Source organism: Phaseolus vulgaris, chromosome 6, assembly GCF_000499845.2.
Source record: "Phaseolus vulgaris cultivar G19833 chromosome 6, P. vulgaris v2.0, whole genome shotgun sequence".
Taxonomy (NCBI): domain Eukaryota; kingdom Viridiplantae; phylum Streptophyta; class Magnoliopsida; order Fabales; family Fabaceae; genus Phaseolus; species Phaseolus vulgaris.
Genome location: NC_023754.2, coordinates 26,533,548 through 26,549,984, shown reverse-complemented (window position 1 = coordinate 26,549,984; position 16,437 = coordinate 26,533,548). Strand labels below are relative to the sequence as shown.

Genomic DNA, 16,437 nt, shown 5'->3' with positions numbered 1-16,437 from the left:
TTGAACCATCTTGTTTTCATACATCTTCTAAAACGACTTGTATCTAACTATTTGGTTTAAGATAAATAAATAAAAGATATGAAAGATAATCAGAAATTTATACCAAAACTAAACAATACGATGCATCTCCTTTTTTTTTTATCTAAAAAAAGGGTTCAAAAACCCTAAAAAATTCCAATACAACAAAAACATGTTTATACGTCAATAAAATATATCTTACCACTAATATCAGATAAAATAGAAAAAATATGAAAAAAAAAATTCAATCATTAAATTATACTTTAAATATAACTCAACTTCATAATAAACTTTAAATATAACTCAACTTCATATCAATTTTTAAATTTATTTATATACAATAAAATATTTTTATTTTTATTCGATAGATTATATAACACACTTTCCATAAAAAATGTACTAGATGATGTAATGTAAGATTTTCAAAAAGTAAGGAAAAGAAAAAATAAAAGAAAGTAGTGTAAGGCAAAGAAAGTAGAAAACCTTACGGAATTATGTGATTTTCAAATAAAAAAACAAAATGGTGAGTGTGTGAAGAAGCAATATGTGCCAGGTGTCGCCACCACAATAAACCACGTCACCCAAATTTTGTATACTTTTATTCAAGTTTTAAATGTTTTTATTTTGATTAAAATAAGAATTGTTGTGTACCTGAAAGTGAATTCTATCTGTATTATTTATATATAAATTTACTATAAATTCCACGTCCACCGTTCCAATCTCATCCAGCGCAGTCACAACAGACTCTGTTCCTGTACGACACGAAAATGACGAAAACAACCCTTGCGGCGTCGTATTTGCCACTTCCCTCTCCTTTTTCTCCTCTTTCCTCTCTAAACCCAAATTATTGTTATGACTCTTTGACTTCTCATTCATCTCTTTCGCTGGAGAAAACCCTGTCACCGGAAAGCTCACCTCAGCCTTTGCGGTTTGCGATTCCGATCACCGTTCCACCGCGCCCCTCTTACGCATGTATTCAACTATTCAATTTCCCCCTTAATTTTGCCTTTTTTTTGGAACACGTCCTCAATTATTTCCTCCAATTTTCGTTGGTATTGAAGTAATTGGTCGTTTTGTTTATGCGGATTTACTTTTCTGTACTTCAATTGCAGAGTATATGGGGAAAACCACGTGGTTGATACTGGTTACCTTTTTGTGTTTGTTTGCATTCTCTAATGGTAGAGGTAAGACTTGACTCGTGTGTTAATGTTGTTATAGGGTTTACGATATTGGTTTTCTTGTGTCTTTTTGCTATCTTTAAATTCATTTAAATGTTTAGTTTTGTGTGTATTGTGGATCGTTAACGTCTATAACGCAATTATGCAATTCCCTTTTCCATTTGCAGGGTTAAAGGTTAGGCAGAAAAATCATCCTTACAAATACAATCATACTCTTGCTACAACATTAGTGGAATATGCTTCTGCGGTGAGTTTTACTTCTATGGGAAAAATACATGTTCACATTTTAAGATGTGTGCAGGCAGAGCATTTATAATTGTTAGCCTGTATTATATCTTTTCACGGGAATTGGAGGGTGAGTCATGACTTTTGGAATTGGTATTGTGATTAAACTTTCGTGTTTCAACTCCATCTCTCTCTTTCAAGGGGTTTTATACCAGTATTATGTATAATAGCAGTCTGATATGGATTTGTCATTCTTTACAAAATTTTTGAATTCCCAAGTATTCGAGACAGCTATAATTCAGCTACTTTCTTTTAGTGATAAACAAACTCAATGAGTTCATATCTGCTTTGCTGTACTAAGAATTGAGGTGCCGATCCTGATGGAGATATTCCCCATCTTGGTCAGGCTATGGTCAAATAGGTCAAAGTGGGACTTATTGTAGTGTATCATAAATTCATAATAACTTAGAGTTTAGCTAATTTCACTTGCCCGATGTACTGATTCTGAAGTTTCATTACACGCATTAGCCAATGTGTTTGTTGTGCTCTGGGAATTCTGCATGAATCATATAAAGGAATGACGTAGGTTTGGTTCTTGCAGGTATACCTCTCTGATTTAACAGAACTTTTTACTTGGACGTGTGCCAGGTGTGATGACTTGACCAAGGTGCTGATAATGTGAATAATCATTTTAACTGTACATGTTCACTTATGTCGTGGCGTGGGTGCTTTGAATTATTTATGATCTAGTGTCCTACTAATCTGTTTGTTTAAAATATTTGGTCTAAAGATCTTTAAAATGGAAACAGGGATTTGACATGATAGAGTTAGTTGTTGATGTCGAGCATTGCTTACAGGTGGGTGAAGTCTCTTTGTAGAAAAAAATATTCCAAAATTTTGTTCTAATGTACTTTGTTTTTATATAATTGTCACCACCTATTGTAGGCATTTGTTGGAGTGGCCGAGGATCCTCATGCCATCATCATTGCATTTAGAGGAACAAATGAACACAGGTGGACTTTCTTACCATATTAATTTTACTTTTATGGAATGTTGAGCCCACAGCTGTATAGGAAGCATTAAAAGGGATCTATAATTGTGCAACGTTGCATGTGATGCCTAGACACAGATGCTATTATGTTTTAGAAACAAAAATGTTTTGCTTTTAAGTTTGAATTTTGTGTAATGCTCATATATATGCTGAAATGAATACAAAGATGCATATGTAGTTGTTAGATAAGAAAATGCATTTAACTTGACTTATTTACTGCACGTGCAATGTATTATTGCCACAATGGTGTCTTCAATAATCAAACTATAGGTGGTTAAGTAATATATCTTGTTTTAATATTTATGTGTAGCAACATTCTTTTGTTTTGAAATACTGTAGATGGCAATCAATATGACCAATATTGTTCGAGACCTTGTACATTATAGATTGTTGTCTTTAAAGTTACATTTGGTCTCATATTTTATGTTGGGAAAGTGAGCATAATATGTGAAAAAAAAAGGCATGGTCAACCATGTTCGATAGCTTCTACATATAGATTTTTGTTTCTCAAGAGAGCATACGTTCTCTTATGTTGTTGACCTTTGAAAGTATTAGAGTGCATAGTTCATCTAAGAGAAAGCCAATAATTTCCCTATAGAGAAAAAAAATGGCCATAAACACATGTAAGATGGAAAATAGTTCCAAGTCTTTCAGCTGTTTGGCTCACTTTTGAGAGGATTCCAATTATTTGAACTGATTTCTTTTAACCACTTTCATACAGCTTGCAGAATTGGATTGAAGATTTATATTGGAAGCAGCATGATATAAATTATCCTGGCATGGATGATGCAATGGTGTGTAAAAGTTAGCCTTGTGTAATTCTCTGCATTGGTGTTAGTTTTGATATATTTTATCACCGTATCCAGGTACACCGTGGGTTTTACACTGCATACCACAACACAACAATACGCCCTGCAATTTTAGATGCTATAGATAGGGCAAAGAAGTTTTATGGAGATATTCAAATTATAGCAACAGGGCATTCAATGGGAGGGGCAATGGCTTCATTTTGTGGTCTTGATTTAACGGTAATTATAATTTAGCTTTCTTGGCATGACTTGGCACCATACACCAAGCTTTTCTGGTCTCAATCCCCTTTCAATTTTGGTCACCAGTATTGTTGTCTAAATTTTACCTCTGGCAGGGACTCTGAGTTTCTTGTGGAAATATCATATTTTGAAAGCATTTTTTTTTATTTTAAAAATTTATATTGCTGGTTCTTGGCTTGGGTAAAAGTGGAGTGTTATATTATGCAACCAGGTAGTTAATTTATAAACTTGTCAATTCATTTATGTTTTGGATCAATAATGTTGGAGCAAGTATCTTTTGAGGACAAAATGACAAACTTTCATTAGCATGTGAGAAGAAGCCAGCAGAAACTCTACTTATAATAATTTATAAAAGGAGATCAAGTGGAAGATATTACGAGGAGTTAAAAGCCTAAAAGCTTCTGGAGCAGCCATTATATGAAGGCTTTACTATAAAGCTGACTTTTGTTGACAATTTGGCATTTTGATAAATTGCACTGTAATCAATTGAATTCCATTCTGTATTACTCTGGGAACATTACTTTCTAGCTGTAGGTTTTTGACGAAAAGGAGTTATTTTCTTTAATCATTTTAAGTGATTGATGGATTAGAAGGTGGTTTTTGAACTTAATTAATCAAACGGATTAAGACAAGCTAAACTACTGTGCTGATTCAGTTACATTGAAGAATTTGGTTGATTAGTCAAACTGATTAATGCAACTTTTGGTTGATGTCATAATTCTAAGATAGTCCCCATTGCTAGGAATTGAACCACATCTAAACATTTTAACTCTTTGATATGCATGCATGATTTTTTCTCTCTATATTTTTGTTATTTGTGACGAGGGTTCAGTGCATTTTTTTTATGTTGCCTGTGAATTAGTTATTTGCGGATGTGTTTTCTATTAATTACACATTGATCATGTAAAGTGGGGAATGTGTTTATCATGGGTTCTTTTGGTTAAATTTGGTTTTGGAACTGGTGCATGTCAGATAAGTTCAAAATTCAATGTTAAAGACGAAATTGAATCAAATCAGCTCTTGAATATCAATATCTTTAATGATATATATATATATATATGTATATATTATTTTTATTTTTTTAAATCCCCTGAAACCTATTCAGATTAGTATCCAAAGTCCAAACATTAAATTTATGTTTTTTTTTTAAAAATTATTCATTTTTTAAGATTTCCCTATTTTGTTGGGATGGAGTATCAACTTTTTTTTCATTCTTTCATTCTTACAGGTAAATAAAAATGAAAAAAATGTCCAAGTTATGACATTTGGACAACCTCGTGTTGGAAATGCTGTTTTTGCATCTCTCTACAGCGAACTAGTTCCATGTACAGTCCGAGTCACAAATGACCATGATATTGTACCTCATTTGCCTCCATACTATTATTATTTACCGCAGAAGACATACCACCACTTCCCCAGAGAGGTAAGTCATAGCATGATGAAATGATGAAATTTGTATAATAAACCTGTTATATTGTTTTTAAATTAGTGTATGTTTGTCTGCATGTTTGTGGAAAGTTACGACCACGTCATCTGCTGTTTGTCCTTTGGTAGCCATTAGATATTTTTGTGAATATTGGAAATACTTTCGTATCTGTATTAATTAACATTGGGGCATTCAAACCTGCAACACTTGTTTCATTTGTTTTCATTGTTCAAGAACCTGATAAGTTACGGAATGCAGGTATGGCTTTATAACATAGGATTAGGTAGTCTTGTGTACAGCGTGGAGAAGATTTGTGATGAATCTGGCGAGGATCCGGATTGCAGCAGGTTAGTCTATTTGCTCTGTCATAATGCTGCCGAAAACGCATAGTGAAAATCTTGCCACTGTATGGGTGTGAATAAAATTTAAGTTTCCCTTAATTTTGGTGCTACGATGCAATGCTGATTTGGTTATTTTATGCAGGTCAGTAACTGGGAATAGCATTGCTGATCACTTGGTCTATTATGGCGTTGACATGGGATCCGATGAGCCTAGTTCATGCAGAATTGTTATGGATCCTTATCTTCAGAGTGCTAGCATCAAAGATTCAAGAGGAAACATTATCTTATCCAAAGATCCCGCCACCCCCCTCATCAAATTGAGTAGAGAGAGTGGCAATCAGAAAAATCCCATTAATGTTGATTGAATTGGCTGTGGATCTCTTACATATGATAGGTCCCAGAGGTTTGCCGTGGGGCACTATACTTCAGATTTCGGTCCACAAAGCTGAACAGTTTTATTGAAATTGACTAGGGCTGGAAGGAGTTTGTATAGTCTTGGAATCTTGTATATATGCATCCTTGTATATATAATTAATAATTCTTGATACTTTGACCTTCAAATTCCACTGATATCAACCCTCATTTGGGTGATAATTCTTTTACCCATTGTGTGGTTTCCAGAGTTTAGTTTTACTCATTTTCTGTTTCTCACCTTTATTTAAACGTCTATTCACATTTTTTTGGCCTATTTCATTTTATTTCCTCACCATTTCTTTGTCTATTAGGCTCTTCCCTCTTATATTTTATTTGGAGATGATAGTATTTTTTATCAACCACTTTCAATAGTTTTAAAAGCAAAATAAAAAGCTTTCATATTTTTCAAAATAAATAGTATTTTTTGTATTCCTTCCATCATCATACTTTCTTATCCTTTTTATTCACTAATAAATTTCCTCATTTTTCGCAAACCCTTATTTTTAAGAGCTAAATTATTAATGTTGAATGTTGTATAGTTACTATTTATGTTTCCACAATTTTTTAGATAATTGAAGTTTAAAGAGTTGAGAAAAATACTATGTTTATTGTATTATTTGCAGCTCCTCTTCCCTTTCTTCTTGCACACTTGTTTTCTTAGTTTCCACCTCTTCTTGCACATTTATTTTCTCATATTCTTCACATTATTTCATCATTCTTACCTTTAACACTTTCACCCTCTTTCCGTTCTACTTGCACCCCTAACCCACACTGTCAACATTGTTGTTATTTCTCTCTTCGTTGTTGTTTATGTCTTCGGTTTCTGCCCTATTTTCTTGGTAGCTTACATCGTGTATACTGAAGCAACATCATGATTTTACTTTCCACAACCCATGTCTTTGTTTATTTTTCCTACTTTATATGTGATTTGATTGAGACACTATGAAACACAGAAGAAATAGAGGAAGTTTGGGACAAAGGTTGGAATATAATATCTCTTTTATAAAAAAATATATGAAGAAGATATGATGATTTAAGATATGATGTTTTATTAAATAAAGAAATTATTTTTTATTTATTACAAATAAAATGATCCCATTAAAAGATGACAAGTTACCAATAATGTAACTATATATATAATAGTATAGATATTGAAGAATCTTGATTTGAAAATTGGATTCTTAAAGTAAAGTTTAAACTACTTCTATATGATATCACTTGCCAACACTTTTACGTTACTAAGGTACCACAGATTTGTTTCTTACGTGGAAAGAACATGCTTACTATCTATGCATTGAACTTGGATTATTTTCACCTATGAGAGTTCCAATGCAAATTTATTTGGGTGACTTATTCTATTAATATTTGATAAATTCTACCCAATATTCTTATTAATTAAAAAATTAAATGATATTGGGAACAGAACAGAACACTAGTCATCTTAATTGTAATAATAATAAATAATAAATAAATGAGGTGATTCATGTGTGCCACTTGATCAAGATTACATATGGTGCATGAATCTCGAAGCCAACCCCACCTACTCTAATAATTATCTTAATTGTGTTAAATTTTACAATAATTACCTTAAAAATTACATTAATGATATTTCAATTAACTGATACTGATTTATTTTTTTTAAAAGCAACAAATAACTTTTCAAACTCATTCTTAAGATTTTTTTTCCAATTTATACTCATTATCTCTTTTCTGGTGTAAATCTGTCTCTTATCTTTTTATTTTATCAGTTTTTTTACTATATTAAAGACTAATTCAATTCATAATACTGGAAATATCTTTAATTTAACAACTTTTCTCATATTACAAGATCAATTGTGAACCAATCAAGAAGAAGTGGATTTACGCATCATCACATTAAAATATTATGTGAGATTATACAATGATAGTTTAATAACACTTTACCTAGATTTTAACTAACTCTAATACCATATTATTTATAATCAACGTAAGAAGATCTCGTAACAACTATAAAAATTAGAGTTATATATTATGATTTAATTTTATTATATCAATGTATATTACATATAATGACTTTTATAATAGTCATCTTAAAATTTATATCCATTTATTTATAAAAGAGACGTTACACGTATTATAAATGAATTTTTTACCACAAAAGAATTTGGCATTTCAAACCTGAGTTGGATGTATCATGGTACTGCAACTGCTGTTAAATTGTTCCACAAGACACTGAAACACAGCATCATGACACAACACAACAGAATAAAACGGTTTTCCTGGTAGAGATGGTTGGTTGGCTTTGGTTTCCCATTGGTAGATCCAACGGTCACATTTCTTTGAGTTAATTATTGCTGTCACTCATCATCTTCTCTTCTGCCCATCACCACCTTATCCTCTCTCTTCCCAAGTGGATACATTCTATTATTCCTTACCATTTTTTGTAGCCAAAGATTTATTCTTTTTTTCTTTTACCTGCATTAGAAAACTACACCATATCATAACAGTAAAATAACCACAACAGCAATGACTTGCTCCTTCTTTCTCTTTCTTTCTCAATATCAAGACAAACCAAAACCAAAACCAACAACAAAAACAGAATCTTCCCAATTGAAGAAACTCCCATCTCAGCCTTCCCTTCGCCCTCTCTTTTCCAAAACTCATGGAACGTTCTGTCCTTGAACGTCTTGATTTTGGGAAGATGGGATACGGGTACCTCCTCTTATTCTTTCATGCCCTTTTCATTGTTTTCTTTCATTGGGTTTTGAGTCTCACCATTTTTCAGATAAAACCTATGCACAGTTTCTTAGATGATGTTTGTATTGTTGTTAATCAAAAGTGAAGTTTATCTTATTAATTCGTGTAGTTCTTTAATCCAAGATTTTTATGACATGAATTATCCAATTAAAACTAAGTTTTTGTCCTTTGATTTATTGCTTTGATGATGTTGTGGGCTTTTATAGGTGCAAGCATTACAGAAGAAGATGCAGGATTCGAGCTCCATGTTGCAATGAGCTCTACTCTTGCCGTCATTGTCATAACGAGGCAACGGTATTTCTTGTTCTACCCCCTTCGTTTTTTTTCTGCGTTTCATCCAAAAAAATTCTCCTTTTTCTTCTATCTCACATGGGTCTGACTCATTAGAGTATGCTGAGCAAACCTCTTGATCGCCACGAACTCGTTCGCCAGGATGTTGAACATGTAATTTTCCAACTTGATTTTCATTTTCCACACTGCCTTGTTGTTGTGCCATTAACACGAAATGATGGTGATATGGTTTTTGCATTGTGATGCCCTTTCAGGTTGTTTGTTCAGTTTGTGATACAGAGCAGCCGGTGTGTACCTAATACCTATTCCCAGTTTGATTTGAATTGAAACTGTATGCTTTTCTTTTTTATGATAGCGGTTTTCCCTTATTGTTCTTTTGAAGGTTGCCCAAGTTTGTACAAATTGCGGTGTCAGATTGGGAGAATATTTTTGCAGCATCTGCAAATTCTTCGATGATGAGGTAAGGGGTCACTGAATGAATCTGTAGTATATGATTCAATCTTTAAAGTTTCCTCATTATTATGATTGTTTCACTTTTACATTAGTTTCCTCATGTAACTTGTTTGAGATCTGGCATTGTTAATCCTAGTGTTTTCCATTACACATTATGCAGACCGGGAAACAACAGTTTCATTGTGATGATTGTGGGATATGCAGGTACGTTGGCTGTTTGTTTGAATAAATCCTTCCATAAGTCCTAAGTCATCCAAGTTTATGACATGCTACTAATTTTGGTGATGAATTTTTGGAACAGAGTTGGTGGTCGTGAGAATTTTTTCCACTGCAATAAGTGTGGTATGCATTCATTATCATGTTACCATTGTTTCTCTTTAGTTGCTTTTGTATAAGAATAGTCTTTTCCTTTTCAAACTAAGTTGTGCAAATTGTTTGTTTCAAATTGTTAATATTCCTTCCATTGCTTTTCTTGAACTTGGTATCACTATCTATTTCTGTAAGGTGCTGAAGAAACATTTCATACGATTAAATAATAGGAATTTGTAGAGTTTGCATGGTAAGTGAATATTCCATGATCTGAATTCTAAGTGACACCAAAAGATCAAGAACTCTGCTTTGTATTGACCAACTTTGCGGTCTCTGCTGTATTTTCCTACATTTCTTTACTTATTACGATTTTATTTCTAAGGTTATAAAGTTGTCTTATCTTTATAGCTTCCAAATAAATTTGTTATAGTTGGAATGGAACCTTGTTTTTTTCATTATGCGAGTTTCTTAGACTTTTAGCTCTATTTTTGTTTATGCTGAATTTTATTTCTTATTTCATGTGCTTGTTAATGCAAAGGAACTCATTGTCGTTTGATTCATATTAATAATTTCCTAAATCCAATTCATTATGTTTGCCAATTGAAAGAATACATGATAATGTTATCTCTTGATCTGTGGCGTCTTATAATTTTGCGAACAGTTTGCTTAATTTATGCCATAATTTGCTTTCAGTTCCTCTTGATGAATTTTGTTTCCTTTGGAATCTGGAGTCATATCTAATAAGCAATCATACATCAGTTGCTGATTTTTTTGTTCCATTAACAAATCAATTGCTGAATACTAATAGGGTCTTGCTATTCAACTACTCTGCGTGATAATCATTTGTGTGTGGAGAACTCCATGAGGCATCATTGTCCCATTTGTTATGAGGTGCGTGCTTTGTTCCCCTCTTTCCCTGTTTCGTGTTTTCAATCAAATTAGGAAATTTTACTTTTGTGTCGTTAGAAATACGAAAGGCTTCTGACATGACTTCATTTTGTTTGTATAGTACCTTTTTGACTCATTGAAAGACACTGCTGTTATGAAATGTGGTCACACAATGCATTCTGAATGTTACCACGAGATGATAAAGCGTGACAAGTGAGAATTTAACTATTTTCAACAATTCTTTGATCTACATAACATTATCTATGCTTAATCATTGAATTGACTTGGCAATGTTGTGGATCAGTTATTGTTGTCCCATATGCTCCAGGTCGATAATTGACATGTCTAGGACATGGAAGAGAATTGATGAAGAGGTAATTGGTTAAATTTAATTCTATAGATGCTTTCACTTCATTTCTTGGCTTTAATAATGTGCAATTATCTGCTAAAAATTATTTACACGAAGAAATTATCTACAATAATGATTTCTCACTTTTTTTGCTATATTAGATTGAAGCAACTGTCATGCCTGAAGACTATCAGAACAGAAAGGTAGAGTTTTACTCAGAAAGGCTTGTTGAATACACTCTACTTTTAATCTGCATTTAATTGCTTTATGTGAAAATCTACAAATTAGGCACGGAACGTGCCCTTTAAGCATGAATGCACCTTTTATAGACATGTATATATACCATGGTTCTATCAGAAGATTTAGAAAACTAAGCAGCTTCTATTGCAGGTTTGGATACTCTGTAATGACTGCAATGACACAACTGAAGTTTACTTCCACATTATTGGACATAAATGTGGTCACTGCAACTCATATAATACTCGTTCTATAGCTCCTCCTGTTCTTCCTCAATGACTACATTCTTTTGATTCTGGAGACAGATCTTGCCGTGCAGTAAATTAAATTTATGACTCAATTGTTGTAGAGCCTCATTTGATTCATCATCAAGATTTATGATGTATTGTGGCTTTAAATTTTCTTGGGTTATTCTTTCTCCACTGTTTGTAGTGGACTAGTGGCAATGTTATGAGCCACTAATTGGGCTGATATATAAACATGTGTATATAGGGCAATGCGTTTGGACGTCATGAGGTGCTATGCTAGTATTTGTGCTTGCTAGTGATGTATTGATGTTGGGGTTGGTTTATCTGTGTTGTTGAACTGAATCTAATCAACATAATACTGTTAGTAATTGTGCTTGGCTTGCCATTATTGAATCTAATCAACACAACTCAAGATGGTTTCTTCATTGCATGAATCATTACCTTCCATGTGATTGATTTGATATATGTTGCTTCATCTAGACTTTTCTACAGAGAATTTGAGTAGATACAGTTCCATTATCCATAAGAACAATCTCTTCCACGTCCACTGCCATGAGTTAATCTACATAAATACACAAACACTAAGGAGTGGATTAGCCTTTTTATGAATTATTGCATAGAAAACACTACAATTTTTAGTGGTTGAGTTTGGTTGCTTCTGCAATGTTAAATGAATATTGTTTTTCTTTATGAGAACCATGATATTGTACTGTCAATTGAATCTTGGATGCTCTTTTACTGCCCTGCATGTTTTGTTTAGTACTCTGCAGATAGAAATCTAATAATTCAAAACTACAATCCAAGAGTAAAATAATTTTTTGGATAAATTTATAATTTTCAAGTATTGAAAAATAATGTAACTATCTTTTGAAAAGAAACTAGTATTTTTCATGAACAAAATTGTTTATTCCTGGTTTACTTTTATTTTTATTTTGGGTCATATCTTTTTATTGTCTGGATTATCTGGGGATCACATCTACAATAATAATCATGCATTTAACTTAGGTTCACTTTTTTTTTCAAATCCTAACAAATAAAAGAGAATACATCTAAAAATATACATCATTATACTGAAAGGACAAATATAGAAAATTAAAATGGTTTTTGTTAACATGCATTAATAAGCTACAATACAAACCCATAAAATATTCTTAAATAAGTTTGTAACAGACATTCCAGTGAAATGTATGACTTACATTAATTCTCAGTGATGGAATATAAGGATGTGTAATTAAGCAAACTTATTGATTTAGTATCTTAGATTGTTTGTTTAAGTCTAAAAAGATGAGGAAGCAGCAGCAGGAAGAGGAATGCTATTGATCCAAGCAGTGATATAAAAAGAGAAGCAGCCACTTGATCACAAAATTTGCCAAATAAATTACACACTTTGTTCCAGTGGACATGTGAGTTTCCATGCAAGCCAAGGAGGCCAACTGCAATGGCAGCTCCATTGCTGGAGAAGAGCAAAGCCACCATTACTGTGTCAAACACAGTGATCACTGTCTCCATCCCTTTACGCCTGTTTCCAAGAGTCAACAAGAGAGACAATGTTGCATATGAACATGCTATTGCATTTGCCCCCACAAAGTACCTAATACATCCATCCATCCATCAAATTTGTGTGAATTTCTTTTCCCATACATGATTTTATTTTAGAATGTCTCCTTAAAGAGAGGGAAAGATACAAAATAATGAAAATTTTAAAATATAATAAATGATGTGATAGAAACAAATATAAAAACCACTTTCGCAAGATTTGTGTGTATATATTTGTTTGAATTGTGAGGCGAACTTTCATATTGGATGCAAATCTCACTTTACAAGTCAGTTTTATAAGATTAAGTTAGTCTTAAAGTTCATTTCTTAATATAATATTAAAAGCATATAAAGTCTATCATGACGAAAGTTTGTTGGGTTAAACAGGCCACCATCTATAAATATACAGTCTCACACACAGATAGACCGTGTGGAGGAGTTTGTTGGGATTATACATCGACTAAAAATAATACATTGTATAATATATAGGTGGGTGCAAATAAGAATGAGTTAAATTTAAAAGTTTATTTTAATAATATTATGTTATTAATTCAATATTATTAAGAAACTAAAATATAGGTGGATCCAATTTGTATTCATTGCTTATGTCATAACCATACATACCTGATGATGGGATAGGTATTAAAATAAATATAAGAATATATGGAAGATGGTATATGTGAAGTAGAAGTGCTAAGATTATTTATGGGCACAACATGCTTTGGCAGAAACATTTTGGATATTATTTTTATGATCATTCATTAATTCATTCCTCCCTCTTCAACATAATTCAGTTTCAGTATGGGCATCATTTAACGTATCAAACACCTAACATGTCAATTTTCTTCCATCTCTTTTTGTTTCTATTTTAGTGTTTTTGTCATTTACGTAATTCATAGAGAGAACGTTTCTTTAGCTTTAGATATTGCACAAACAGACAATCTTTTATTAAATTCTTCACACTATTTTTTTTTAATTTAAAAATTAAGAATTTTGTTGACCGAATTTTTATAAAACTACTTCAAAAAGGGATGATATATAAAGTATAGATAATTAACCTTTTTTTTTTATCTTGTAATGAGATTTCTCTTGTCCATTATATTAAAAATTAATTTTATATGTGATATTGTGAGTTTGCTAATAAAAAAATGTTTGGTGTATTGTAAAAATCAAACCTTACTTCTTCTATACATAATTCCTTTCCACAAAACATGATAGATATATGCTTAATTTTGAGGTGATATATAAACTAAAATACAAAAGTATACATAAATAAATTTCAATAAAATAGCATCTTAAATTTCATATTACTCAAAAAGATTTTATTTGTAGTTTACAGTTGTACTCTTTTAGTAATTTCAATTTTTTCAATGAATTTGATTCTCTGCTATTTTATCTACACACAACTTTGATCTTGACAGACAAATCTTAACACAGATATCAGTATTATTCTCTTCAATCAACATATAAGAACATTCATGCTAACATTACACTGTTACATCAGTATATGGGTGCTTCTACAATTAAAACAGTAAGAAATCAAATTTTAAAAACTATCAAATTCAAATGTGAACAACAATTATTTTCTAATCCACCAAGTCCAGTGTAATTGCATTGTTGGAATGAAGATTAACAGAAAAAGTGAGGAATGAGAGAACTTACACAAAGGCAGACAAGTAATGCCACTTAGCAGCAACAGGAACATACAAAGGTGGCATAGATTCCACAAGCTTGATTGGCACAATAGCTGTTTGTTTATCTGCCCCAATGACCACAGCAGCCACAAGGGTGAGTACAAAGGCCAAAATCCTCAAAACCAAATCACAAATTCTCACTACTGATCCACACCCTCCTTTGCCATTGCTCTCACTCCCTTCCATTACATTGAAACTACCCTTACTCTCACCATCCATTCTAGTAACAAAACTATGAACCCTTGTGGTGAAGTGTTGGCAAAAGGAAAATGTGACTTTAAATAGTGTGGAACTGATGAAGGGAAGTTGATAATGTTATACTAATAAAAGGGGTAAGGGGGTTTCATTCATTTACCCCATACATTTTGTGTGGAATGGCTATTAAAGTGTTGAAAAGTATGCAATTGTGACAGCATGGAGGAGTCACCAAGCATACCAAGAATTGAATTGGTGCATTTATTGTATATACTTGTATAACTCTAGACTCTGCATAATTAGATTTGTTTAATGTCATCAAATGGACAATATTATCAACAACATCCCTATAGCCATCTTCCACCACTTTCTTTACAACCCTTCTCAACCATATCATTGGAATTTGGAACTCATTCTCACATTATAATTTTATTAAAGATATGTTTGGATGAGTACTTTTGAAGTATTTCAAAAATGAGTTTTAAGATTAGGTAGAGTTATCTTTGATTAGAATGTGTTCAAATTCATTTTAATGCTATGTTTTACATCAAAACGTTTATACAGAAGAACTGATTTATTGTAAAACATTTCTTAGTTTTTTTTAATATTTTTGCAGAGGTGAGTTGATTGTAAAAAAATATATTTAATTCTTTATATCAATTTCGTAACTGAAAAAATGGATTATGTATTGGTTGTCATAATTTAGTATAGCCAAACATGTAAGAATTCAAAGATATCTTTCACCATATTTCAGTTATAGTGGTTCTAAAATTTTGTAAGAATCATATTTCAACACTAAGAAATAAGTGCTTTCATACATGACAAAACTCATGAATGGTAACTTAGCTAAATCATCAGAAAAGCTTTGTTGAATGGTGACTATATTCATCTGCCACATTGCATCATCTTGCTACTAAAATATAAGACAACAGTTCCACATACCATGTGTGTCACTCTGATTATTTCAAACAACAATGCTATATATTAATACTACTACCTAAACTTTAAATATGCCATAATATATGATCATATATGATATGACTTGTCAACTTAAAAAAAGTTTTTTTTTTTCTATTTCATCAAGCTATGTATCATATATTTATAGATTATAACGTAAGCACGTTATTCATTTATTTGGTGTGTGCAAGATTGTGGTTCTTGTTACTTCTGGGGATGAGGATCTAAAGTCCTAACACCTCTTTTGATGTCAAATGAAAAACTGAAAAATGCAACAACACTTTGTACAAATTTACATGCATTTCTCATGATTTTGTGGAATCCATTTAGTTATTTCTCTTTCTCAACAACATCATTTATGAGTTTTGATGGTCTTCCAAGCAAACAATATTTCATTGCAAAGCATTGATGAGCATGGGCAGAGGTGGATGAAGATCACCCATCCCCACAGATTCCAGTCACTCTCAAGTTCCGTGTGTTGCTTTTATATAATATATAATATTATTTCTTAAATTTAATTAAATTTTCTGATTTCTTATGTAAAATGGTTCAATTTCAAATTCTTATGTATATTATGTGTGTGAAAAATTACTCTTGGTTTTAAAATTAATTTTTTGAAATTAAATTAAATTCAAACATAATTAAGGAACATAAGGGGTTGTCAAACACAATAATTTTGCAACTAATTATCTATCAAATTGAACCAACCGCATCTATCACATTACCTAGGACATTTATAAATATAAATCGTAGTTAAACTAGAAATTATAAGACCTGAACCTTTTAAAAAAATATATAATTAAAATATGTTAATGTGACAAAAGAAAGACTTAAGATTCTGA

General features: G+C 31.9%; 3 protein-coding genes across 5 annotated transcripts; 2 read left to right on the top strand and 1 right to left on the bottom strand.

Annotated features, from left to right (window-relative positions):
* Positions 1–741: 741 nt before the first annotated feature.
* On the top strand, positions 742–5,890 carry LOC137832353 (lipase-like). Of its 2 annotated transcripts, XM_068640475.1 has the most exons (11): positions 742–990; positions 1,131–1,202; positions 1,364–1,443; positions 2,023–2,088; positions 2,231–2,278; positions 2,367–2,434; positions 3,194–3,266; positions 3,339–3,500; positions 4,750–4,944; positions 5,206–5,294; positions 5,431–5,890. In XM_068640475.1, exons 2-11 carry the CDS (start codon positions 1,136–1,138, stop codon positions 5,651–5,653), a joined length of 1,071 nt encoding a protein of 356 aa, XP_068496576.1. In that variant the 5' UTR covers positions 742–990; positions 1,131–1,135; the 3' UTR covers positions 5,654–5,890. The 2 variants fall into 2 exon arrangements, with proteins under 2 accessions (XP_068496576.1, XP_068496577.1); XM_068640476.1 differs by lacking the exon at positions 2,231–2,278.
* A 2,291-nt stretch (positions 5,891–8,181) lies between these two features.
* Positions 8,182–11,581, top strand: LOC137832350 (E3 ubiquitin-protein ligase MIEL1). Of its 2 annotated transcripts, none has more exons than XM_068640470.1 (12): positions 8,182–8,393; positions 8,645–8,732; positions 8,826–8,882; positions 8,984–9,016; positions 9,112–9,189; positions 9,343–9,386; positions 9,484–9,524; positions 10,300–10,382; positions 10,501–10,592; positions 10,684–10,753; positions 10,890–10,931; positions 11,119–11,581. In XM_068640470.1, the coding sequence occupies exons 1-12, from the start codon at positions 8,344–8,346 to the stop codon at positions 11,242–11,244; spliced, it is 804 nt and encodes a 267-aa protein (XP_068496571.1). In that variant the 5' UTR covers positions 8,182–8,343; the 3' UTR covers positions 11,245–11,581. The 2 variants fall into 2 exon arrangements, with proteins under 2 accessions (XP_068496571.1, XP_068496572.1); XM_068640471.1 differs by having other exon boundaries at positions 8,200–8,393; positions 10,708–10,753.
* Positions 11,582–12,296: 715 nt separating this feature from the next.
* LOC137832351 (CASP-like protein 1E1) lies at positions 12,297–14,778 on the bottom strand. Its single transcript, XM_068640472.1, has 2 exons — positions 14,412–14,778; positions 12,297–12,804 (listed from the first exon to the last, which is right to left on the bottom strand). The coding sequence occupies exons 1-2, from the start codon at positions 14,660–14,662 to the stop codon at positions 12,471–12,473; spliced, it is 585 nt and encodes a 194-aa protein (XP_068496573.1). The 5' UTR covers positions 14,663–14,778; the 3' UTR covers positions 12,297–12,470.
* Positions 14,779–16,437: the final 1,659 nt, after the last annotated feature.